General features: G+C 38.6%; 1 protein-coding gene across 1 annotated transcript in view; it reads right to left on the bottom strand.

Moving 5' to 3' along the window:
• The window catches only part of LOC136254264 (insulin-like growth factor 1 receptor), a 250,582-nt gene that overhangs the window by 219,297 nt on the left and 3,638 nt on the right, over positions 1-27,647 (bottom strand). The window contains exon 3 of the mRNA XM_066046928.1: positions 21,998-22,529. Within this exon, the coding sequence (XP_065903000.1) occupies positions 21,998-22,505 (508 nt within the window). The 5' untranslated portion in view covers positions 22,506-22,529. The remainder of the gene's footprint in view (positions 1-21,997; positions 22,530-27,647) is intronic.

The raw sequence follows: 27,647 nt of genomic DNA, 5'->3' as shown, positions 1-27,647 counted from the left end.
TTGGCTATCCACTTGCCAAATGAACAGAAAATTTACTTTTGTGAAGGACAGGAAGAACAGGCACTGCACAATGCATGTGATCGTGACATGCATTTAACAACATGGTTTAAATTAAATGAGTCTGATGTAAGTGCAAATGGACTACTGTACACTGAAGTACCAATAAGTTACATATTTGGTATCAATACGTACATGTAAATGGCAGAAGAGAAAGACAGGAGGCATTGAAGTCATTAGTATATATGCAATTAATCCAAGTGATTAGGAATTATACTATTTATGTATACTATTGCTACATATTCCTGGTGCCAACAATTTTGAGGAACTCAGCGCGAATAGTTGACGGAATACAGTGTGACACATTCAAGGAGGCATACATTATGTTAGGTCTACTTAAGGATGACACGCAGTGGCACAAGGCAATGGCTGAAGCTGCATCATTTCAAATGCCATGCCAACTTAGAAGAATGTTTGCAATGATCTTAACCCATGTAATCCTGCTAATCCATTACAGCTATGGACAAATCATAAGTCAAGCATGATTGAGGATTATGTGTTATGTTTAACTTATGATGAGTCCATAGAGCAATGCCTACATGAGCTAACTTCACTGCTTGCACATAATGGGAAATGTTTATTTGATTATAATATTCCAATGCCAAATACAACTACAGACATTGACAACAGTATGGGTAATGTACTTGGACATGAACTTACTGCAGAGTTACGAAGTATGCATGCACATCAGAGTGCCATTGTCCAATCTGTGATTGATGTAGTCATGTCATTCATGACATCTAAGTTCAACATCTTTTACTTGGATGGGCCAGGTGGAAGTGATAAAACTTTCACATACAACTAACTATTTAGTTGCAGAGTTTAGTGATTATTGACACACTGTTGCCACAGCAGCATGGACTGGTATTGCTGCTACACTACTGAATGGAGGTACACAGTTTATTCAAATTACTAGTTCTTTTGCTTGATAATAGCTCTTGCAATATTACTCCCACATAAAATCATGCTGCAGTGCTTCAGAACATGTTGCTTTTCATTGTGGGTAAGGCATCCATGGTGCCACTACATGCCTTCAATGCAATTGATAGGCTGTTGTGTGATATAACAGGAATTGACACTTCATTTGGAGGGAAACCATTTTTATGGGGAGGCAATTTCCGACAAGTACTTCAGTAGTATGACATGGACATCCATCTGTAATCATTGAGAACTGCATTAAGCAATCTGCCGAATGGTCATCTCTCCAACTTACAGTACTACTAACATGACTGATGAAGCTGATTTTTCCCAATGGGTACTACAACTTGGTAATAATGATTTACCAATCAAGAGTTACCAGGATGCTCAGGATACCAGACAAATGTGTAACTGAATCAGTTGTCACTTCTGTATTTGGTGACCAGTTTAACAAGTACACATTTGCTGACCGTGTGATATTGTCAGTGTTGGGCAAGTTACTTTGTAAAAGTAACTAGTTACATATTACATATTACTTGCAACAGAACTATTTAGTTACAGTTACATATTACCCATAAAATAAAGTAACTGTAATAATATTACATATTATATTACTTTCTGTCCACAGCCTTAAGCTGTCACGTGTGAAACTACCACCTTATCACGTGACATGATTGCATTGTTGGACAATGTGCAAATCTTGGTTATAAATAAGAAGCTAGTGAATAAGCTTCATTCAGTAGGCCTCGTTACTTCGTTGTGGTTAGGCGTTACTCAGAGGATTACTAACGAGATTAGTAACTTCATTACTTTTAGTAATAATATTATGTCATATTAGACTCGTTACAGTAATTATATTACTTAGGTAACACGTTACGTTTGTAAGTAAAGTATCTTGCATTATACTACCTGTTTTCATAGCGTATTTCGTTATATTACTTTGTTACCGCAAAAGTAATAATATTATGTAACGCGTTACATAAGTAACGCGTTACTCCCAACACTGGATATTGTGTCCTAGAAATGATGCAATTGAATGAAATAAAACTCGATCTCCTTCCAGGAAAGTCCAAAACTTATTTCAGTATGGATGACATTGTATGTGATCATGCAGATGAATGAGTATCCAGTCGAATTCCTAAATAGTCTTACACCATGCGGAATGTCTTTCCATAGGCTTAGGCTGAATGTTGGTGCTGTTGTAATGCTACTGTGAAATCTGAACTTGCATGAAGTTTTATGTAATGGGACACACATGCTGATATGCCATTTGCATGATAACTGCATTGATGCAGAAGTTCTTACTGGCAGAGCAAAGCATACCAGAGTGCTAATACCAAGACTGCAACTAGTACCATCAGATTGTGATATGCCATTTGTGTAGGCTTGAGTCTATTATGCTCCAAACTTTGCCTATTATGCTTTTTGGCATTTCCCCAAATTTTTGCCTATTATGCTGTTTTTATGCTTTTTAGAAATGCATTATGCTTTTATTTTGTGTGCTTTTTCTTTGTGCAGAGAAGTTCTTCATATGATAGAATGTAAATGGAGAAGTGTCAATTCAACTGCAACATACGTATATACAAATAATAGCAATAGCTTGAAATTGGGATGTACTACAGAGGTGGTAGACATAATAGAGCAGGAGTGCATATCTATAAGCTATAAGGATTTTCTTGTCTAATATCTTTGTAGCTTTGTATGCAAATAATTATGTAGAAAATATTATGCATGATTTCTGATTGATCTTCTGATTTGTAGCAATTGGTATTCAAAGGACAGCAACTGCTCAGTATAATATGTGATTTGCATTTGCAGCACCATGCCAAGAACATATCAGCCTCCCGGGGACAAACACTCTGTTGCATGCGATGACTGTTCTATTAGAGTGTTTGACTGACTGTTCTATTAGAGAATCTCAATCATTTTGAAATAGTTTCCTGGTTTGATATTTACCCCAGCCTCACTGCAGACCTGCAGAGACTTCACTATTTTCGATGTCCAGACATTCACTAGCTATACTGACTCACCACTAACTTTACTATCATCAGAGCTTCTATTGTATTGTATGGTATAGACTCCAATGGAGCTTCCAATAATCATTTTGTTATTATTGTTATTATCTACTTTACCAGTTAGGCACTGGAGGGTGTACACAGTAGGCAGAGCCTGTTTGATGTGTTTACCCATAGCCTAGGAACATAAGTGAAAATCTTTGAGCTAAATATTCTAAAGTGAAACGGGACAAATACCTAAAAGGGCTAAAAAATAGCAAACTCCATCGTGACTTGATCTGCAGGCCACCCAGATTCTGGCCAAGGGCCACACTCGGAGCCAACCTTGGGGAGGCCACTTAAGTAGGGAAATGTTGTTGTTATTATCAAGGGAAATGTATCATCATTATTATTGATATCACAAATCAGACGATGAGACGCTTTATATAATATCAAATACAATGATTGAAGCTCACCTAAACCGCTTTGCCATTCCTTGGTACTAGTTGGCACATGACTATACAAGTGCCCTATAAAACTCAAACCCACAATGAAAAGCATTCATTCCGTTGAGTGCAAATATAACTGTACGACTGTAGTGAATTTTTTTACTCGTTGTCAAGAATCATTTCACCATCCAAAACAGGCCTAGGTTATCCATTGAATTTGTGACTGTTATAGCAGAAGTTATACTTAGTGTGGTGGAAATTTGCCCATTATGCTCTTAATTATGCTCCATTATGCCAGCATTATACTTTATGCTTTTCATCCCCTATTATGCCAAAAATTATGCCAGCATAATCAACGCATACATTTGTGCTTTCCCGATGCCAATTCCTGTTGCATCTTTCATATTCAATGACAATCAACAAGACAAACATTTGGTAAAGTTGTATGGAGTGGCCATATTCTCCCATGGGCAATTATATGTAGCATTTTCAAGAGCACATCGATTTGCTGATGTTAGTGTACAAATTGTGAAGTCAGCATAACACAGCAGACATCATGGTGGAACATTTACATCCAATGTAGTCTATCCGCAGATGTTGACTTAATCATTATGACACAATTTGCTATATGTATGTATGGAATTTTGATTGTGAATTGAATTTACAAGCTCAGTGTCTATTGTTAGCTACAACATTATTAATGTGTGAATAATATTATGACACACACACATTGTTTTCCTATACAATTACATTTTCCAGGCACATGCCCCAGTAATTATTACCCCCTCACAAACACCTTTGCTGTAAAAAAAGGTACATCCAAGAAACTACAAGTATCTGTAACCCCAGCTTAGCTGAAGAAAAACACGCCATGAAATTAACTGCTAACTGTAAGACTGATATCTGGAGCGGCCAAGAATCAATGTTACTACAACTGACTATGATTACCAAAGATTTTCCAAGAATACCTTGGCTCTAAACGGGCAAATAAAAGTAACTGGCAACCAAAACAGCTGATATCTGAAGCAGCCAAGAATAAAAGTCAACTTGATACAACTAACTGCACTGAATTATTAACTTGAAACATTGAATCTAATCATTCAACTGTGTTTTATACATTCACCCTTGCTACATCCTAAATTAATTCTTTGTAACTCTAATTGGCTGGTAATTTGGCCGCCTTTTTTTTTCTTTACACTGACTATTGAAAAAGGCGGCCAAATTACCAGCCAATTAGAGTTATAAAGAATTAATTTAGGATGTAGCAAGGGTGAATGTATAAAACACAGTTGAATGATTAGATTCAATTTTTCAAGTTAATAATTCAGCGCAGTTAGTTGTATCAAGTTGACTTTTATTCTTGGCTGCTTTAGATATCAGTTGTTCAATTGCCAGTTACTTTTATTTGCCTGTTTTACAGCCAAGGTATTCTTGCATGGACTTAACAAATCTTTGGTAATCATAATCAGTTGTAGTAACATTGATTTTTTGGCCGCTCCAGTTTTACAGCAAAGGTGTTTTTGAGAGGGATATCACAAATTTTTGTCAGTTATATAATTTACAGACTTAATGTTCAAGCCATGGGAGTGTATGATGAATTCTGTCTTGTAGAGGTGTTGCAACCCCACACAAATCTGCTGAGAAGTTGTGAGCATATGTCATACAATCCTATAGTAGCTTTTAATTTTTATTAGGATGGAAATTATGCAATTTACTGGTCAGGCCAAGTAATAGCTAAAGTCAAGGTAATCAAAGATGTGTGTAAAGCACTTATTTGCAAAGCATGCTTTTCTAGGTGATCTTGGTGAATGCCACCATCTTGAAATAGCAACTCTGAGATTGCATCTTGGATCTGGGAGTGTGTTCAGACAGAGATGTAAATATTCAGCTATATTGTTCAATGGCTGTTCTATTAGAATAATTTTATTTCCTGACTGTTCTATTCGAGTATATCAATCATTCCATACTTATCAATGAATAAAACCTGCTATGGCCACTGCCATAGTGTCCCGAAAACAACTTAACAACTTGCTTTGCCACTAGTAGAGCAAGATGCTTTGCTGAGGGCTATGAGAGAAATCACAAACATCCTACTATTATTTTCATTTCACTTCATACAAACACATGCTTATTTCATATACAAGCACAAGACACACACAAAATGTGCAAACACCATAGACGCATGTTCACACACATACACCACATATTGGTTGTACTTGATGTAAGCAAGTTAATATCACATCTCTTGAAATGCTATTGTAGGTGAGCTGGTAGTGCCCTTACTAGGTGTTAAAAAGTTCTTGCAGAAAAGAAAATTATGTTGTGCATTCTGTTTAGTGTCCATTAATTACACATGTTACTCCATAGTTAAGCCATGAGGATATCCAAGCAAGTGTCTTTTTTGTGTTGCGACTGATGTTCCAGGTTAGTTGCATGTGTTTAATTTAAGGTTATGTTCAGTGCCTGCTTATTCTTTTACAGGTATCTTGTGTCATCATGCAGACATCCATGAAATCTGAATATTGTGCAAGCTGTGTGGAACAACCCCAACTCATATACACGTCACCGGCAAACCACATTCAAGCAATCCGTTACAGAAGTTGAAAGCCACAGCACAAGCTCATACACAGTTACCAGCAACCCACGAACTACATTCCAGTCTGTCAGAGGCGTAGGAAGATATTTCAGGCAGGGGTGTTGAGGTGGAAGGTGGACTCATCTGCAGGGGGTCTAGGGGGCTGCACCCCTAGACTTTGACGACATTTTCACAATTGTATGGCTCAAAATCATTGGAAATTACATATTTAAGGACAAAACAATGATCACATACATGCACATAGCACAGGAGCTACCTAAATATGGATTAAAACCCTATATAACATTGTATTACATTTACTTGCAATTGTACTGGTATAAATGTCTCAGTATGTATTATATTTTGTGTATACTCTAGAATGGAAAAATGGCCTTTGCCGAATTATACAAAAATCGTTATTTATAGTAACATATCACTTATATTTATTTCCTAGTGTTAGCTAAATGTAGGTGCTTTAACAATTAAATCATCAATTCTGTTCTGAAGCAGATGCATTTACGTACAAGTTGTTCAGTTAACATGCACTACCAGACTACTTAACACTTTGTACATTAGAGAAGGATCTCTCTGTTGTTGTAACTGTAAAAGCTACTATCAATAAACAGGGAGGAGGGGTACACCAAACACACGTACTTGGGTACTGACACACAAGTGCACACTTCTTATCCAATATTATCAACATTATTACTGTTACTAGCGGTGTTTGCTGTGTCATCACCTTCGTCTTCGTCACTTTCATAAACTTTATAACTGGAATATGTTAGTTGCAATCTTGTACTCCAATCCTATACATCTCTGCACATGGGAGACATGTGACATTGTGTCAGATTGTGAATCCATCGTTTTCTATACTTCTTCTGAATCAAATAATCGCACTAGTGTTAAACAGCTAGCCAATGGCGAGCTACAACATCGGAATCATCAAAGTAATAATCGTGACCGTCACAGAATCCCTTTTGTCTGATCACGTGATCTATTTTAATTACTTTGTGACGTGCGCAGACAAATTCTCCAGCACCCGTTGCACCCGTGCTTCCTACGCCTCTGTCTGTTACAAACTTTGTTGCACCGTGGTATGTGCATAATGATTAATGAAAGCCACAACATGTACACAAGCTCCACGGTGCATTAATGGAAATAAATAAGTTCCACCTGACTGACGTGACCTATTTAGGGGAAATCTCTTGGAAAGTCCCTGTACAGTAACACCTCAAGTGAAAAGTGAACACATGTGATAGGTATTATTATTGACGGCAGTCCATGTCTTGAGAAGGAAGTATGAATAATATAAATTAAAAATTTCTTCAGCAGTGCACAAACACAAAAAACTTCATGCAGCAGCGCACAGACAATTGACAGTTCACATACCGCATTGTAAAGCCATGACTAAGAAAAAGCTCCACTGACTGACAATGATCACGTGACCTATTTGGGGAAATCTCTTGGAAAGTCCCTGTAATACCTCGAGTGAACACACGTGATATGCAGTTTATATAAATTATTGATGGCAGTCCATATGTCTTGAGAGGGAAGTACAAATGATAAACTTTTGTCACGTTGTATCTGGATTGGTGAAGCGTAGCTATGTATATTGCTTGCCCAGAAGTCGAATGGATATTAAAGAGCCGAGAACTCAGGCTCTTCGTGGAGGTTCAGTAACGAAAAGAGGATGGAGGTTCAGTAACGAAACAAGGAGTGAAGAAAGATGCATATGATGCCACATCGCCTCACACTAATTAGCCATGTGCCAGTACTCCAGGCCAGTCTGTGCACTAAGGAATTCTGTAGTACCTCAAGGGTGTCATGAATTTCAGGTTCCCAAATATGATAAAGTGACAGATTTTAGGTATATTGTTTTTAATGCCCACCTGTCAATTTTACAGGAATTGGTCATAGCATGCGGTTCTCTCCCCAGAGTAAGATCAAGGTTCAGTTCAATTTACATACAGAGGAATTTTATAATATTATGTATATTGTAGTTTTCAGTTGTCAAGTGTACATGGACTGTGGTAATTAACATCAAGGACAGAGCAGATCTCCAGGTCAGTCTGTGTACTAAAGAATTTTGTATTACCTCAAGGGTGTCATGAATTTCCAGGTCCCCAAATGTGTCATTTACATAAAAATTGACTTAGATTTTAGGTGTATTGTATTTAATGCCTGCCTGTCGATTTTACAGGTAATTGGTCATAGCATGCGGTTCTCTCGATCACTAGCAGCACCAGTTGTGGTACATATGTAACTTGGCAAGTAAGATCAAGGTTCAGGTCAGTTTACATCCAGAGGAATTTTATAATGTTATGTGTTTTCTTGTAGTTCTCAGTTGTTAAGTGTATATGCACTGTGGTAACATCAAGGACATGCAGTGCGGATCTCCAGGTCGGTCTGTGTACTAAAGAATTTTGTATTACTTCAAGGGTGTCATGACTTTCCAGGTCCCCAAATGTATCATTTACATGCAAAGCGAAGATTTTAGGTATGACTGAATCTGTGTATTAGAATCAGGAAGGAGAAAGTTACAGAGTATAGTCTGCCATATATGTTTCTGTTACCTCAGCAACAAGATTCATCTGTCCTGGTACAATCTCAGTTGTTTCCTAATTGTACAACCAAACTAATACCCAGATCAATGATGAGATTCATCTGGCCTGGTAAGATCTTAGCATTACATCTCAGTTATTGATGATCTCTTTCAGGATGAGGCGTACAGTTGTAACTAATTTGTAGGTTACGTCACTATTTTATTGTCAGAATTTTATTGTTAATATTACAACCAATTAATGTGATGTCTTTTGTTATGTAACAAGTGTATTAAGTGACATGCATGATGAAAGCCACAATGGGAGTGACTGCTTGTTGTTAGGGTGGGCATGGGTAATGCTATATACAAGCTGGTTTGTTTGAGTACTACCAGAAGTTTACATTTTCAAGTCACAAAGGTTAAGCAATTTTATTTTAATACACCATGTGTGGTGTGGCAATACAAGAATTAAATTTGAAACACCTTCTCAGTCTAGTGCTGTGATTGTACGTTCTTCACGCTTTCACACCTTGTTTATAAATTAAACGCTCACATGAGGCATGGCACTAAATGGAATTTAAAAAGATTTCTGCTTAAAATGCCTTCCACAGGGAACTTACAGTTCTGCATGCTTTTACAACTTGTTTATCATACATTTTGGTTTGTGTCCACATCAAGTCTTTAAAAGTTATTGTAGGGATTAGAGGTTAGAACGAAGAAAATATGCGTATGGACAAACCAGAACTAGATAATGTCAGTGTTAGATGGACTGTACAAACACGGTTAGGTTGACTGGTACAACGTGATGCTAGGTGTAACACAAGGTTGGGAAATAAAGTGAATATGTCTAAATACGCGCCTAATACTGGTTGCAAGAAAACTACTATGACATTTAAAGATTTATTTATTATGTAACACAATATAAATCTATTGAGAGATATTGCATAATCCAGGGCTAATATTGTGAAACCGTCCCTACACATAAATAACTCACAGTAGTGGCCGCTTCTTTTAATTGGGCGCGTGCTTCGTAGTTTCTTGGCCAAGCACCTGACTACCATGAGTCATGCTCCACTCAAAAACAGCTAAGCTGTAAAAAAAGAGTGCGGCCTTCAAAAGCCTGGGTGATAAAGTAGTGAAATCAAAGGTGGTGGCTATGAAATGGCTGCAATGCTGTTAATGCTAGCAAATTTTTATAATGACTCTGTGCATTAATAAAATTTATTATCATTAACATCATTGCAGCCTTCATGGCTGCCACCTTTGATTTCACAACTTTTTTCACCCAGGCTTTTGAGGCCGCACTCTTTTTTTTGTAGCTTGGCTGTTTTTGAGTGGATTTTGAAATTCACTTCTTTTTGTGTTTTCAAAACCAAGGTTTTGAGGCTTACTATTTCTTCTTATCTACAGATCATAGCTAACTGCTACAGGAACATACAAGTGATACAGAAAAATACCTACTCATCTCAGACAGCTACCAACAAAGAGAGGAAACCATGAGTATTATTGATGAAAAAAATTTAGACAAGGGTGTCCTCGGACACATGCTATATGCCACAAATATTATTTGCTAGTTCACGCATGCATGATGGCTATACTTGAATATAAAGTTTTATTACGTCTATATGTATATATGTTTCCACTATAGTGTTTTATATGAAAGTGAATGGGTAGTCTATGCATGATCGTAGGATATTCATATTGAAAAGTTTTGCGTGTTTTTGAAACAATTATACTTTTCCTCAAGATTTTCCCTAAAATGAGCTGAGTGTTCCCATGATTTATGTGGACTCCACTTGTATTGTGCATTATCACAGGAGGCGAAAAGGGGATCATCCAAAGTAGAATAGCCTGATGTAATGAAGAACTGTGAAGGACCAAGCAATGCTCTGCTCCTATAATTCTTGTAGAAGCCAAAGGACACTATGTCAGACCATAGCATTGACTAGAACATTCAATTTTGCAGTGACTGTTCCATTAGAGTATCGAATTTTCATGCAAACATGAAAAGATGCAGTTGCATAACTTTAAACAAAGCAAATCCTGCCTGTTGTATCACAAGTTTTGTTAGCATAGCACTTATTATGATAATGATGATGATGATGATGTGAGTCGGTCATACTAGTCTGCTCACAGACTTCCTGGGGGCGATACTAAGTTAATACTACCAATATACCACTAATCAATATGAAAATGGCTCCAATTTGATGAAGTAGCTACTAGACTGAGCCTCAAAGTGTTGTAACAATAGTATGGTGCTAATGCTCTAATAGAGCGCATGTTTTTGCTTTCGCTAAAATCATCTAATAGAACACACATAGAATGTTCTACAACAATCTAGGTTTTCTATTGGTAGATCAGTTTTATTTATTAAGCTAGAATTTTCATTTATAAGGTAGAAATTAAGTGAAGTGATCAGCCAAGGTAGCAGTGGTTCAGTGGTTAAGGATGCAGGCGATAGGTATGGAGGCCCTTGGTTTAAACTCTGCTCATGATCAGTTGTTTTTTCCGACATTTTTTATACACCTTTTTTACCCCATGGTGACTGCTCTATTACAGTATCTCGATCTCCCAATTTTACACTTGTTTGGAAGTGTGCGAAAAGAAATCGAAGCCTCCGTAGCCCCCTACGGCTTAAGAAGAAAAAACTGAAGAAAGTAAAATGAACCTTTGGCCACTCATATCTCGAAAAAAGCTGGGGCAATTTCCTTCAAATTTGGTATATGACGTGGCCTACCTGGCAGACACCTCGGCAGTGAAACTGGTTCCAATCGGATAAGGGATCACGGAACTACAAAGATGTGAAAATTGCATTTTCTTTCTTCCTGTCAATATACTCATGGTGTGGCGCGCCGGCTTCTTGGACCGCACGACATACCGTATGCGTGGTACATTTGGCGGTGATTTTAATTTGGCGGTTTGGCAAATTCTGCGCCAATCGCCAAATTAAAATCACCGCCAAACCTTAATTACTATCACCACGTGAATCCACGTTCCGGAGCACATGGCGTTATACAAGTACTTTAGGAGGGTGAACAAGGACGAAGATGACAAGAAATTACCGGTATTACCTGTGCCCAAGGAAATTAAAATGGCTGACGAAGCTATAGACAAAGCTATGGAAGTGTCGAAGTCCACAGATAGAGGAAAGTACAACACTTACTCCAAACGACAGAGAGCTCAAATTGGGAAATACGCTGTGGACCACGGTCCGACTAAAGCTGCAACTCATTTCAGTCCACTGTGGAAGATCCCAATCAATGAATCGACAGCCAGGCAGTTAAAGTCACCTAAAATATTTGGACACACTAAGCGAAGCTTATGAAGAAGCGTCTAAAGATTCAAAGAAAGCAGGAGAAGCAGTGACAGTAGAAACTCTTGAGACAAAGGAGAGGAAAAGGCCCTTGAAACTTGGTGAGGAAATGGACGCTGCTGTCCAAGAGTATATCGAGTCTCTTAGATTGACGGGCACTGTTGTTAATGTAACTGTAGTGATGGCAGCAGCTGAAGGGATTGTGGCAGCAAGAGATGTAACCAAGCTTAGGCAGCATGATGGACATTTTTATGGTGGTCATATTAATATCACCAAAAGTTGGGCTAGGTCTACATTAGATCGAATGGGATACGTGAAGAGAAAATGTTCAACAGCAGGGAAAACTACAATTTCAGAATTTGATGAAATTAAGGAGGTGTTTTTTGTTGCAGTAGCAGTGATGAGGAACATCCCAAGTGATTTAATATTTAACTGGGATCAAACTGGGCTGTCAATTATTCCAACTGGGAACTGGACGATGCACAAAGCAGGAGCCAAAGTGGTACCAATTGCACACTCTGATGATAAGCGACAAATAACTGCCATGTTGGCAGCCAATGCAATGGGTGAATACCTCCCACCCCAGTTGATCTATAAAGGAAAAACGATGAGGTACCATCCTGATGTGACTTTTCCACCTGGTTGGGATATCTGGCATACCTGACAATCATTGGTCTAATGAGGATACAATGAAGCGATATCTCGAAAAAATCATTATTCCTTTTGTCAACCGTAAAAGAAAAGAATTGGGTTTACAAGACAACTACCCTGCACTTGCCATCTATGATGGATTCCGTGGGCAGACTACTAATGCAATTTTTTCATTGCTCGCTACTCACAACATTTGTACAGTACAGATTCCTGCCAATTGTTCTGACGAGTTGCAGCCATTGGATATTGCAATTAACAAGCCCATGAAGGATCGCCTTAGGGATAATTTTCAATCATGGTATGCTAAGGAAGTCAGCAAGCAGTTGAAGACGTCATCAGTTCAAGAAGTCAAAGTCGATGTAAACCTTGGGGTGATGAAAATCCCTAGTGCTAAGTGGATTATGGAAGCATGGAAACAAAGCCACAGATTGTAGCAAATGGATTTAGAAAGGCTGGAATACTGGATGCCATTAAACTGTAAAAGTACTGCCACATACTTATAGTATTATACAGTATAGTTGTGCTTATAAATACCAGTATGTGTAGATATATTGTTTTGTTCAGCACTAATAGAATAAAGTTTCAGCAAACACTAGGAAATTCAACAAACATGCAATTCTCAATGCAATTAATCAAATGTGTTCTCATAAAATTTTGCACATACTTTGGTGGTTACTTTCCATAGGCTAGTGAAATGCTAGTGGCTATAGCAAATAGCCCACAATCCACAAAACCTTCTTGTTTGGGACTACCGGCAGCTATCTTAACAGTGATATATGCTCCAAACAGTTCCTTTATTTTATTTAATGTTGGCTCATCAACTGACTCATATAGCGAATCATATTATGGAGACTACTGGGTAAGATGTGATGGATGATGCCACAATCCAATGATTTTGTCGGCAGTGGATGATCTGCAGGTACTTATCACTGGATACCGTACTGGTTTGAATACTGAAAAATAATGTAGACTGTAATCCAACAATACCAGAACGTTTAAACTGGGCTTTAAGAATCTCCTGTGAATAGTTGATATGCTTATCATTCAACATTAACCCTGTAATAAAATATTTTATATGACACACCTCAGTTATGAATATTATCACCCACCTTTCACAATAGTTTCTCTATCTGCAATACTGAGCACTTTCCTGTTGAAATTGACCCACTGATCATGCATCTCGCTCATCAGTTATCGGAACATCTTCTACACAAACAACCTCTGGCAACATCTTTTTGCTTTTTACTAGGATGTAATTCTTCCTTGTTACCTCTGTGTTCTCCATCTACTGGTAATTTTCTCTTCCTTGGAATTTCAAAGCGCTTGACAAGCCTTGCCACATTGGACAGGTGGGGGTTAACACCAGTGAACGTTAGCTTACATGGCACGTCGAGGCCTCCCTGTCTTAAATCTGTCAAGTACTGTCTTGGTCCCATTATAGTACAATGAATTCAATTCTCCCCAACTCCAAAAATACACTGCAAGCAGCAGAAATCTTTCGGGGCACGTGGCCGACAACCATGGATGAATCTGAGGAGGCTGATTTCAATACTGCCACTGCAAATGGATCGCTTCTGTTTCCACTTTCCTGGTGGCAAATTAATTCTTCTCCGATAAACGGCGTCCACATGCTTTTATAAACATGATGACCACGAACAACTTGTTCACTCTCGTAGGGCTCCATACTCTCAAGTGAGAAGCGACCGTGAAATAGTTCGTTAAACTAAATTAGTGTTTGCCAATTTCCATTCTTCACCAATTCGCCAAACTAAATGTTCGCCAATTTCCATTCTGCTCCAATTCGCCAAATTTAATGATTGCCAAATGTACCACGTATACGGTACTACCGTGTGTCTTGATATTTATAATAGCGATGAGCATAAATCCCAACACATATTCATGGTGGAAGCTGAATCACAATACTGCCAATGGGTTAGATTATCATGCATTATACACAACATAATAACTACATTGAGTGTCTTTATTATCAAAACCATGATATCAGTCACTCTGCCATGTCACCACCAATGATGCATGACATTATAGATGATAGTGTGCAACACACCCTTGAAGTAATTATGTGTGCAAATCAGTAGCTATGCCACAATCATGTCTTTATTGGTATTTTATGTTCAAATGTAAGTGTATTCACACAATAGCACATAACGATGGTCATACTATCAAGCGCATTTTGCACGGGTACACTTACGCACGGTAGTGAGTCGTGCGGCCCAAGAAGCCGGCGCGCCACACCGTGAATATATTAACAAGAAGAAAGAAAACGCGATTTTCACACCTTTGCAGTAGCTCTGTGATCCCTTATCCGATTGACACCAAATTTGCTACAGAAGTGCCGGCTAGGTAGGGGAGTCAACATTCCACATTTGAAGAAAATCGCTCCAGCCATTTCCGAGATACGAGTGGCCAAAGTTTGGGATTTTTTTTCGTTTTTTCCCTTCTTCTACTTCTTTTCGCACACTTCGCAAAATCCGCCATAAAACACGAATTCGTGCTCGGATCAAGCTGAAATTTGGCACACTTAAAGGGCTCATTAAGGTGAATTCCAGTACCATGTTTGGTAGTAATCCGATGAACATTCACGGAGTTATTACCGATTATTTGTGTAAAATAAGGTCGAAGGTCTGTCATGCCCACAGAGTAAACCCCTTGAAGGAATGAGCTGAAAATTGCTATGTAAATGGAGTAACTATCGTAGGAGTGCCTTTTTGTGGTTTGAAAGGAATCCAGTTAAAGGCCATCGTGATATGACACAAAACCCAACCTGTGTCACAATTACGCGATCGATTTTTATGAATAAAAAACTATTGGTTTTCACGCCTACCAGGCAAACCGCTTAGAGCAATGAGCTGAAAATTGGTGTGTAGCTGGAATAATTGGCATAGAAAGTCCTTGCAGTAGTACAGCAGAATCGGATTACAAACCACTGAGTTATGATTCCAAAGCCAACTACGTGTAGCAAATGCGAGATCGAGATACTCTAATAGAACAGTCACCCTAATAGAGCAGTCAGCTACGTTTATAACTTACTCCATTATGGAATATATTACATTGCAAGTTATTCTGTAGGGAGTTCAGCTACAAACAGTTAATCTTATAGACAATTCAGCTACAAGCAAGTCACCCTGTAGACAGTTCAGCTACAAATATGTTGCTATAGAGATTTAGAACATTATGAGTTTTTTATTATTTTTTAGTTTAGCTGTAAACAAGTCACCCTGTAGAGAGTTCAGCTACAACAAGTCACTCTGTAGAGAGTTCAGTTACAAACAAGTTACTCTACAGTACAAACAAGTCACTGTGTAGCTGGAGAGTTCAGCAACCAATCAAAAATACCACCCCGTAAAGAGTTCGGCTATACAAACAAGTTATAACTCTATAGAGAAAGTTATAACTCTATATACAGATCAGCTAGAAACAAGTCATCCACTGTAGAGCGATCAGCTAGAAGACATCACCTTATAGAGAATTAAGTTACAAAGAAACCACCACGTAGAGAGTTCAGCTGCAAACAAGACACTCTATAGAGAGTTCAGCTACGAACAGATCACCCTGTAGAGAGATCAGCTAGAAAGGGGCATCCTGTAGAGAGATCAGCTAGAAGGATCACCTTGTACAGAGTTCAGCTACAAACAAATCATCCTGTAGATAGTTCAGCTACAAACAAGTCACCCTGTAGAGAGATCAGCTAGAAGAAGTTACCTTGTAGAGAGTTCAGCTACAAAGAAATCATCATAAAAAGTTCAGCTGCAAACAAATCACCCTGTAAGTTCAGCTATGAACAGATCACCCTGTAGAGAGTTCAGCTGCAAACAAGCCATCTTCAGCCAGAAACAAGTTCACCCTGTAGAGAGATCAGCTACAAAGAAACCATCCTGTAGAGAGTTCAATTACAAATGGGTAACCCTATAGAGAGTTCAGCTAGAAACAAGTCACCATGTAGTGAGATCAGCTACAAACAAGTCATCCAAAGGTCAGCTAGAAACAAGTCATCCTGTAGAGAGATCAGCTAGAAACAAGTCACCCTGTAGAGAGATCAGCTACAAAGAAACCATCCTGTAGAGAGTTCAGCTACAAACAAGTTACACTATAGAGAGATCAGCCAGAAACAAATCATCTTGTAGAGAGTTTAGCTGCAAATAAATCACCCTGTAGAGAGTTCAGCTAGAACAAGTCACCTTGTAAAGAGTTCAGCCACAAAGAAACCACCATGTAGAGAGTTCAGCAGCAAACAAATCACCCTGTAGAGAGTACAGCTAGAAACAAATCACCCTGTAGAGAGTTCAGTTAGAAACAAATCACCCTGAAAAGAGTCAGCTACAAACAATAGGAGTTCCAGCTACAGTTCAGTTATGTAAGAAGTCACCTTATTAATTACAGTATGTGATAATCATTCAGTGTTAAATATACAAAAAAAATTATTTAATCAGGCAAAAGCTATACACACAATTACTTCCTTTGTTCCACAATTCCTACAGTAAAGAAAAAAAAACAAGTTAAAAGGAAGCACCAAAGCCAGTTTATGGCCAGCTTTGTGGCTTGCAATACAAAAAGAAGTGATATCTAAACCAAAACAGCCAAGCTGTAAAAAAAGAGTGCAGGCCCCAAAAAGGCCAGGATGAAAAAAGATGTGAAATCCAAGGTGGCGGCCAAGAAATGGCTGTGATGGTAGGTTAATGGCAAAATTTTAATTACGACAATTCAGGTGAATTACAGCCATTTCTTGGCTGCCACCTTGGATTTCACATCTTTTTTCACCTTGGCCTTTTTGGGGGCCACACTCTTTTTTTACAGCTTGGCTGTTTTAGTTTAGATATTAATATTACAGTATTATTATTATTATTACTATCTATATAGGCCTGGGCACATACAACCAAGTACAACCACCAATGGGACAATCTATTAATAGGGTATGTACAAACAGTGTATGCATTACCAGTACAGTGTGTGTGGGTGGAAAAGATGCACATACACAGTAGCACATAGTCACATACAGTGAACATGAGTGATGCATTTACAGTCTGAAGACCACATTGTCACCCCTCCTGCATGATTCTCACAAGTCAAGGTGTAAGTGCATGCTCACACATCTATAGTATTGAATCTCATGCCTGCAAGCAAAACAGTCCATAAAGTTTACAAAATTTGCGTCATTCTCCTCGTGTAATACCAGTTGTTTAATGAAGATGGATCAGGCTACTGGATTAAGACATGGCTGCTGGAGTTGCCAAGAGTAGACCTTAATGATAAAAGAGGCAGGCTCAGCAGAGTATTTCACCTATCTGTCACTTGAGTTATTTTTAATATGAGTTAGGCCATATGTCCTAAAATGATCACATGATGCCATGGATAGAATACGATGAATTTTGGGAACAAACAGCTGCATGCACAGTAGCTGATCACTGTGAAAAATGGCAGTGCCTTCATAGGATAAAAATCCAATACCAGAATATAATGGATATGCCACCAAGGACAAGTACATATAATTACAGTGTGTGGTAGCATTGGAGACTGTAACTACATAATAATAGACACAATATTATAGTTTAAGGTATGTGGGTAAATAGAGAGTAGTAAGTACAACCACACAGCAATTATCTGCCTAAGGGCACATTTTGTGTATGTTGTGTTTGTTATCTCCATCAGGTTGCATGGGATGTAATTAATTATGACAGTGTCTATACAGTTTCATCTCAAAGTGCATGTCAGTGATCTCACTCAATCCTGGCACTGAAAGGCTTCAAGTTGAGAGCTACACTGTATGACTATCATACAAACTTATCACCTAAAACCTGTGCTTTCTCCACACAATGGCCTGCCAGACCCAATGGCTCGACCAAGCGAAACTACTGGTAGCTGAGTGCCAGTACATCAATGGTGTGGCAATGGCATAATGATGTATAACACAACATACAGGAAATGCACATTATACTGTAGAACTGTATGCAACAATGTAGCTACACTGAAGATGGAATAATTCAGCTAGCAAATCAGGTGAAGGATGAACAGAATTCGAAGTATACAAAATAATACAAACAAACAAATACACAACAAACAAACAACCATGTAACATGAAAACATACTCGCGGAAGGCATCCACTGGCATCTCCTGTCATGGTGACTGAAAACTCACTGTTCCATCTGAAAACAACTTAGCAAATAAAGAGGTACTAGCCACAAACAATCAGTAGTCCAATGGCCTTTCTCCAAGGTCGCTAATCCTTCCACTGTGGTCATCGTGAATAGTGAAGTAAACCAGGCGTGGCACTTAATTAGCGGCTTTGTACTGAACGTTATATAGAATTACATGTCCATTCAAGTTATCAGCACAAACTGGCCTAAGTATTATACATTTGTGCCTTCGTTCACAGGTGAATCTATCCCCGGTTAGTACATGTTTTTAGGCCTCGTAGTTTTAGAGAACATTAATTATTAATTAGTATTTATTTATAACATAATTTTAACCACATTTCTTATTATTGTTAGTACTTGGTTGTATAACTAGGACCGGATCACATACAACTAAGTACATACACCAACGTGACAATCCCCTGGTGAGGTTATACACGCGACTAGGTGATCTAAATGATTATTATTCCAAATCAACTCAATATGGCACAATAGTGACAGATATAACACAATAGTGGCATCGTAATTGGCCACCAGTAGCTAAGTGCTGGTACATTGTTGGTGTGGCAATGGCACAGTGATGTATACATGATATCTATGCATACAAAACATACAGGAGAGAGTTATACATTATTGTAATATTGTATGCAGCAATACGTACATTACTGGCAACATCACCAACGATGGAAAATATTCAGCTATATATGTAGCCAATATACAGCACAGTATCACCTAGAGATTACTGGTATATAGCTAAATGGGTTTCATCAGTGGTGTGGCAATGACACAGTGATGGGTGCACACTATATACATACATAACTTGTAGGAGATACACAATACTGTAGTAGTTAAGAGTATGCAAGCCAGGTGAGCCAGATAAAGAAAGACACGTGCAGCCAAGCCAGCCAGAGCCTAGTAAGCCAGGTGAAGGCAACATGTACAATGCAAGTAAACAGTACAAGCAAACATTAATACATACCATGCTGTTTACAATACATTTACAGACAGCCAAGCCAACCAGAGCCTAGTAAGCCAGGTGGAAGGATTAATACAAGTAAACAACACAAACAAACAAACATACTGATATTAATTTTCTTCCTCTTGTTGTCTTTTGCAGCTGGCATGGTGAACTTCATTCGTGTCGAGTGTGGCCACCTTAACTGACTGTTTTGTAGTGTGTATTATATGGCTTTTTAGTCACCAGCATGAAAATGAGTAAGCATTGTACTTTTGTGCCTTTGTTCAATGGCAATACTATCGCCGGTTAGTGCATGTCTGTACGCCTTGTAGTTTTTGCATACATTAATTCATCAAGTCAGCCATTCATTATTTATGACATAAGTCTGACTGCATTCCCTATTATCTTTAGAACTTGGTTGTATAATGAGTGAAATACAAGTTCAATATTTATTGCTACTCGTACCGCATATAAACTGGTTGCTGTACACTCAAACCGGTTATACGAGTGAAATGCATTGTAACTAATGCGTATTGTGTTTGAACTAGTTGCCAGGTACTGATGAGATGTTACTATGGATAGCGTTATATAGAAAACATTACATAGAAAACTTAAACTGCCGTTACTTATTATACGGTTGTGCCTTCATTCACAGGCGAATCTATCCCCAATTAGTTTATGTCTCTAAGCCTCATAGTTTTTGAGAACATTAATTAATTAATTGTTTATGTTTAACCACATCTCTTTATTCTTAGTACTTGGTTGTATAATTAACACTTTATTAGAGTGACTGTTGTATTAGAGTATATCTTGAGTTAACCAAGAGGTGTGCAGCTAGACTAATTTGGGGTGAGGTCATTTTGTTTACTGTTAAGTAAACAGCTAGATTGTTAAGAGGTTTGGCCTCCATACTCTATCGCTATTAGTCTAAGTAGATCTTTAATTGCAACGCGGTCGCGAACGGGATTCCAATCACAAACTTGTAGATATCTAGCTAGTACCAAATATCATAAATCTTTTAAGGGGGGGGGGGTCTTTTGCTGATTTTGTGGTTTTGGGAGTTACCAGAAAAAATTTTATCTTTGAAATTTTTAGTACTCCATATAGTTTATACATTTTGGGAATGTTGGCAAATCCAAGGTATACGTATATATCTTATAGTAGCGATAGGACTGAAGTGCTTCTAAAATCCAGCTCTGAAATAATTCTGTGGCATCTATATAATTATGCTGCTGAAAGAAAGCGTTGGTACAGAAAATTAATGCCTCGAGATGGTTTCGTTGGATGAAGAAGACAAGCAGCCTGATTGAAGATTAAAGAAAAGAAGGGTCTACATTCGTTGGAACCCCAAAAGGTACATCCCACTGGTGAGTTTGTTATTGTGGCATAAAATGGTGGCTGTGCATTGTTTTGTCTGACCTCTAGCCTTGCGACTGTGGTGAGTGAGGCAGACAGTGAGGCAATGAGACTAAAATTCAAGTTTTGGCAATTTCTAAAAATTCTGTATCTGGCCACCTGTAAATGTTTTGTTATATTCAATGCTGTTTTATATATTATATGGACTAGTACTATTCTGTAAGGTCATTTTCATCACGTAAAATGTCTCTAGGGTGATTTTAAAGATGGAATTTTGAGTGTCCAGCAAAATTTTAATGGCGATCCCTACTTAAACAGTACTACCATACTGTTTGATTTGGTGGGAAACTCTACAAAGCAGCTACAAGTACTGGACATGGTCTGAAAGGTAATAGATTGATGCACCTCTTGTGTAAATTTCATGTGCATGCTAGTTATCCTTGGCAAGTTATGCTGACTTGAATTCTTTAAAACTGCATGCTTATCTTGAAGCTTCTAATGTGCGATTAGGAATGTTTTCCCAAAATTCAGTTAGAAATATTGCTGTAAGATTATGTTGAAAATTTTCTCTCATTTATTCCTGAAACTTTACTTTGTGTCAAAAGGTAAGATTATGCAAAATCAGGTCACAATTATAAGTAAGTGGTCACAATAAGTCAAGCAGGCTGCAGTGGTATAATTGTGTAGAATATACAATTAATATGAAAATGAATTGTATTGGCATCTATATAATGTGACCAGGCCTGCAAAAACAGGGCATGTGAGCACAAACTACACACCGTCACACAGCAGGTTATATCTCAGTATAGGAACTTGTATCATAAAGCCAATTAAATGCTTACTAAGCGATGAAAATTGCATTGCAATAGCATGATGGTATAAAAAGTTATGAGTGATAGAAATTTGAAAAGTAATATAGGCAAACATTATGTGCCCACATGCCCTATTTTTGCAGGCCCAGTCATTATGTGCATATAACAGTTCAGCCAAACATATTTTCATGTAAATACATACATAATTATACTGCATTAACTCACATGGGATAGTGGAATTTGGGGATACCAAATCTGGATATGGTATTGTCATAGGATCTGGTGGACCAAAACATGGTTCATCACTGTCATTACGACTAGGAAATTTTGAGCACTCCAAAAAAACAGGCCATGGATAGTTAAATTCTTGGAATATTAGAGTGCAGCCATCATAAACATGTTCACATAGGTTTCTACATGGTTTAAGAATAACTGATTTGCCATCATGATCACTGATACAAATAGGAGCATATACAGAACATAACAAAACCAATAAAGCATTTGAGCAGTTGTATCGGAACAAAATTTCAAACTGCAAAAATTCATTTTCAATGTCAGTTGGATTACTCTGTCCTCTGAAATTACGGAGTGCTGTGCTGTAGTTTAGACCACTACATTGAGTGAGCACATGCTGTTGACACTTTGGCTGTTCATTAATTGGAATAACAGTGGAACAACTTGCCTCCTTCCATGAAATGAGCACCAAAAGCACTAGCACTACAACATTACACATAACTTGACTGTCAAAATTTAGTGCCTGCATGGAAAGTATACAAATTTCAAATTATATGGGATTGATCTGTACTTTACACTATTGAATACACCAATATGCATGTGCATTATTACATTTGCAGAGGTACATATTTCTTGTTACAACAATTGCATACATAATAATACCTTTATAAAGCAGTTAGACATTTCTGCAGTATAAGCCAATATTGTGTAGTAAACATTCACGTATAGAAGAATTTCTCAAGTTGCATAATTCAACTGTTACCATTAGACATAGTTGCATGCTGCAACTGCAAGCAGTTACTCTCTATGTAGATTCAGGGATAGACTATGGGGAGTGAAACTGTAATGAATTGTGTTTACAGTGGCGAATTTGTGATAATTGAAAAATACATGCATAAAAAGTAATGTTTATCTCATAGATTAAACTTTTTCTTCGTTGTTTCTAGGTCTGCATCAAATATGCCAGCATAATAAAGAGTGTAATAGGCTAGAGTACTATGCCAGCAAATATTAGGTGGATATTTCAAACCATGGAAATAGTTCAATACTCCCTAATAGAGCAGTCAATAGAAAATGCAAGCTGCAATAGAGCACTTTAATGCATCATTGTTCATAGCTCCTTAGATCAATAGAGTATTTTTTTAAATTCCAGACACCATATAACAATGGACTACATCTACTTCTGGACACTTCTACCCATGCACCATAGCTGTGTTTGTATTTATTCACAGTGGGAGTGAGGAGGTGGCCCAATTGTCTAGCTATATAATCACTTGTGTTGAAGCATGATATGACTATGATAAGCATAACTAATTGCAAGAGATTCAGTGTGTAAAGGGGCATTACTGAAGGCACTATTTTGTAGCTGTAGTCGGTATGCGTTCACCTGAGCCCCTGCCAAATATAGTAATATCAAAGAGGTGACCATGTGTTCACTCCCAATGGTTTTGTACTGGAACAAGCATGTTTTCATGTTGTAAACATGACTGCGTGCCTGAATCGCCCATAATAAATATATGGGATATTTTAAAGCCTCATAACTCACTATTTCTTGCCCGGATTAGACAAGAAAGCTGGTGAACAGATGTTTATTCATCAGTTTTTGACAGGTTTACCAACCACAATTAGTCTGCAGCTACATGCGACAGGTGAGATGAATGAACTCGACAAGGTGGTGGAACGGGCTCACCTTTTAATGATGATCAACAACCAGGACCTGCTGCAAAGTGTAGCTGCTACAGGGATTTCTTCTGTACCCAATCAGCCAAATGAAGTAACTTGTTTAATGGACCAAATGGAGTTTCTCACGCAGCAGCCCTTACAACAGTAGTAGTGAACATAATGACAATGATAACATACAGGAATAGCTACAAGGTAAGGTAAGGGGGGCCTAGACTCAGGGGTCCACAACTACCTGAAATACAGGATCCCTGGCAAGACAAAACTGTAAATTACAGTATACACAATTACAACATTAACTAAAAAACAGTTAAAAGTTCCATAATATCCCACAATGTTGATGGCAAGAAGTGACCTATATACCTAACTTCAATTGTAACTAGTTCAACAAATAAGCCAGTACGCTCAAGGTCTGAAAGTAAAGGACCATAACGAGCTACTTTCCTGGAGCTGGCAGCTGCAAAGTGTTGTTCTGTACTGGTAACAACTGACAGTTCCAGTAAGATAATGCCATCATCAGAAATCAAAACTATACCCGGCCTACTTGATGATGATGAGAAGCTTGGTGGAACAGTGCTTGGTAGGCTAGTGCTAGCCAAGTGATCAGGGAGATCAGCATAAAGTTTATAACAAGGTGGTACATTCTTCTGTAGGCCATGAACAAAAACCTGTAGGACTGAGTCATGGTAAAAGTTAAAATATGGTTGGTTGTAGGCTGGTTCGAGCAACAAAGAGGTTACAATTATGTTCTATTGAGCCAAATTCATTGGGGTAGGAAGGGTGTCACACCCAGAGAAAAGACAGTTGTTTTCAGGTAGACCACACATCAGCCTCCTCCATAGAGGACATCACTGCTCCAAAGTAATTATGTCCAAAAATTTATTTTGAACAGTCAATGACTCAAGCTGGGTCTCTCAATGGTTGGTGTGACAGGCATGCAAGTGTTTGTGGGTGTTGTTCTTAAAGGTGGTAGAATTGATATTGGATACAGAAGCTTTGGCAGCTGACAAGGCATCAAAAACAGCTACTGGAACATCCTAACAATCAGGAGTCAAAAGAGATTACCACAATTCAGTAATCAAAGGATCAACAGAACATTCAACTGCTAAAATGAATGATAATTTAGCTGACTCCTTAAAATGTGGCAGATATTATACAACATACACACACACACACACACACACACACACACACAAACACACACACACAAAGCCTCCAGCAGCCATGTGAAACCACTCAAGTCAACTAACTCACGGTATCGTCCAGGACCAGTACAATGCTTTAACTTCCAAGGCTTAGGCCACATGCAACGAAATTGCCCTAGTCCTCCTTAACAACCAAGATTTTCTCGTGGCTGTTTCAAGTGTGGGCAACCTGGGCACATTCAAAAAAGAGTGCCCACAGCAGGGAAATGGGGAAAGGACATCTGGAATGGGTCACAGGCATCCCAAAACCTAACTGTAGACCCATCCACTTCCACAGTTACTGTAGCTACAATCAAAACAGATGCAGCAGTCATTCAGGCCTACTTTGGAAAAAAAGTCAACAGAAATTATGTTAGATTCTGGTTCAGCAGTGTCACTGGTAAGGCAAGATACTGTCAAGAGTTCTAAAATAGAATCTCAGATGCCACTCCCACAGATACAGCTGGTCACAGCATCTGGAGACAAGTTTCCAATTCATTACTGTCTTAAGGTTACAATTTAGGTACAAGGGGAGAAATTTGCACATGACTTCTTGGTGGTTGACAAGCTGATTACCCCAGTCATCCTAGGAATAGACTTTCGGTAGAAACATCAACTAACTCTTAATTTCAGTCATACCCCTGTTGTGATGACCAAGAACACTCATACTGCTGTAGCAACTGAAGTGTCAGATGTCCTCAGATCAATTTGGGCTGCACACCAGCAAGTACATGAAAGATATTGTGGCTCCATAGGACTAGAACACTCGGAGGAAAATATTGGTGAGTGTACTGTGCCAAAGTGTGATGAACCAGTTCAAATTGAATTTCCTAGTTGTGCTAACCCCATGTTTGAGTGCGTCATGAGAGAATACAAGGAGATATTCAGAACATCACCAGGACGAACAGCAGTAGCTCATCACTACATACCAACTGCTGGAACTCCAACAAGAGTACCTCTGAGATGAATCCCTGCACACTTCAAAGATAAAGTTATTAGACAACTGCAGGTAATGTTATACCAAGGAATCATTGAAGAGAGCAACAGCTCTTGGATGGCTCCTATCGTATTTGTGAGAAAGAAAACAGGAGACGTTCAACTTTGTGTTGATTACTGTGGGAACTGAACAAGAAGATCACTAATGATGCATACCCACTTCTGTTACCAGATAAAGTCCAAGACCGATTAGCCAATTCAGCAGTCTTTTCTACTTTAGACCTGCAGTCTGGGTATTGGAAATTCCCTGTTTCAATTAAGGATCATGAAAAGACAGCATTTTTCCCAGGGACTCTATCAATTCTGTCAAATGCCATTTGGTTTAGCAGGGGAACCAGCATCTTTTCAGAGATTGATGGACAAAATCCTTAGAGACTTACCTTTTGCATCCACTTATATTGATTATATACTGGTGTTCTCCTCAGATCCTGTCCAGCACAATGAACACTTGCATAAGGTCTTCCAGCGGCTCCAAGAGGCTGGTCTAACACTCCAGGGTAAGAAGTGCCACATTGGGTTATCTCAAATAACATGTCTGAGTCATGTCTCTTCTGCAGCTGGTATTGCAGAAAAACCCAAGCCATTGTTGCGTGGCCATGTCCCACAAGTGCTGCAACAGTTCAACAATTCGTAGGACTAGCTAGTTATTACAGACGTTACATTGCACACTTTGCTCAGATTGCAGCACCACTACATTGGCTTACAAAGAAGGAAATGTGCTTTTGCCCACCTGAAGACTCGACTGTCCACGGCACCAATTTTATCCTTTCCACAGTTTGACTCCAATGCTGATGTTTTTTCATTGTATACAGATGCCAGTTCAGTGGGTGTGGGGGCAGTTTTGGAACAGAGTGGTACAGTGATAGTGTATGCAGCAGATCATTGACACAAGCAGAGCGGCAATATAGTACAATTCAGAAGGAATGTCTAGCTATTGTTTATGCCACGAAACAGTTTCGTCACTACCTCTTGAGTCGCCACTTCAAACTAATCACAGACCATGCACCACTGCAGTGGTTGAGTGCTTGGAAAATGGAGGGGCCCTTGTGCCAATGGACCTTCAGGCTTCAGGAATATGATTTCTCCATTGTTTATCGGAAAGTCTCACAAAATCAGAATGCAGATGCTTTGTCATGACTTGAGACCACCATGATGTGCTCTCAACCTACAGCTGCTACTACTTTAAAGCCTTCACCATTCTCAGCAGAACTGAAGGAGGCCCAAGAGAAGGATGAGTATACATTCAACAGTTGATTAAGCCACTTGCAACATTGCAAACTACCCTCAATGGTTGTCATTGGCGAAGACATCCACTATGCTGTTATTGTCAAATTTTCCACCAGTTACTCTTGATCAATGGTATTGTTGATCGTAAATATGCTCCAGGACCAACATCAGACATTGTAACTGTTCTGATAATTCCTAAAGCTCTCCATCACCAAGTTATACAAAAGAATCATGATCCTCCTACCACTGGCCACCTAGGAACTGATGAATCACTAAGTCAGCTACAAAGTGAACCTTACTGGGTAGGTATGTCAGTAGATGTAGACAAATACTGTCATGAGTGTGTTGTATGTCAAGTTGCAAATTGTCTTCTCCTCAGAAAGCTCCACTGTCTTCAGTTCCTGTGGGTAAGCCATGGGAGATGGTTGCCATAGATGTGCTTCAGGTACCGATATCATATCACAACAATCGCTATCTACTCATCATCCAAGATTACTTTACTAAGTGGGTGTAGGCAATACCAATGCCGGATCAGACTGCTGTGCGCATCACCA

Source organism: Dysidea avara, chromosome 4 (genome assembly GCF_963678975.1).
Source record: "Dysidea avara chromosome 4, odDysAvar1.4, whole genome shotgun sequence".
Classification (NCBI taxonomy): domain Eukaryota; kingdom Metazoa; phylum Porifera; class Demospongiae; order Dictyoceratida; family Dysideidae; genus Dysidea; species Dysidea avara.
This window is presented reverse-complemented; position numbering and strand designations above follow the sequence as displayed.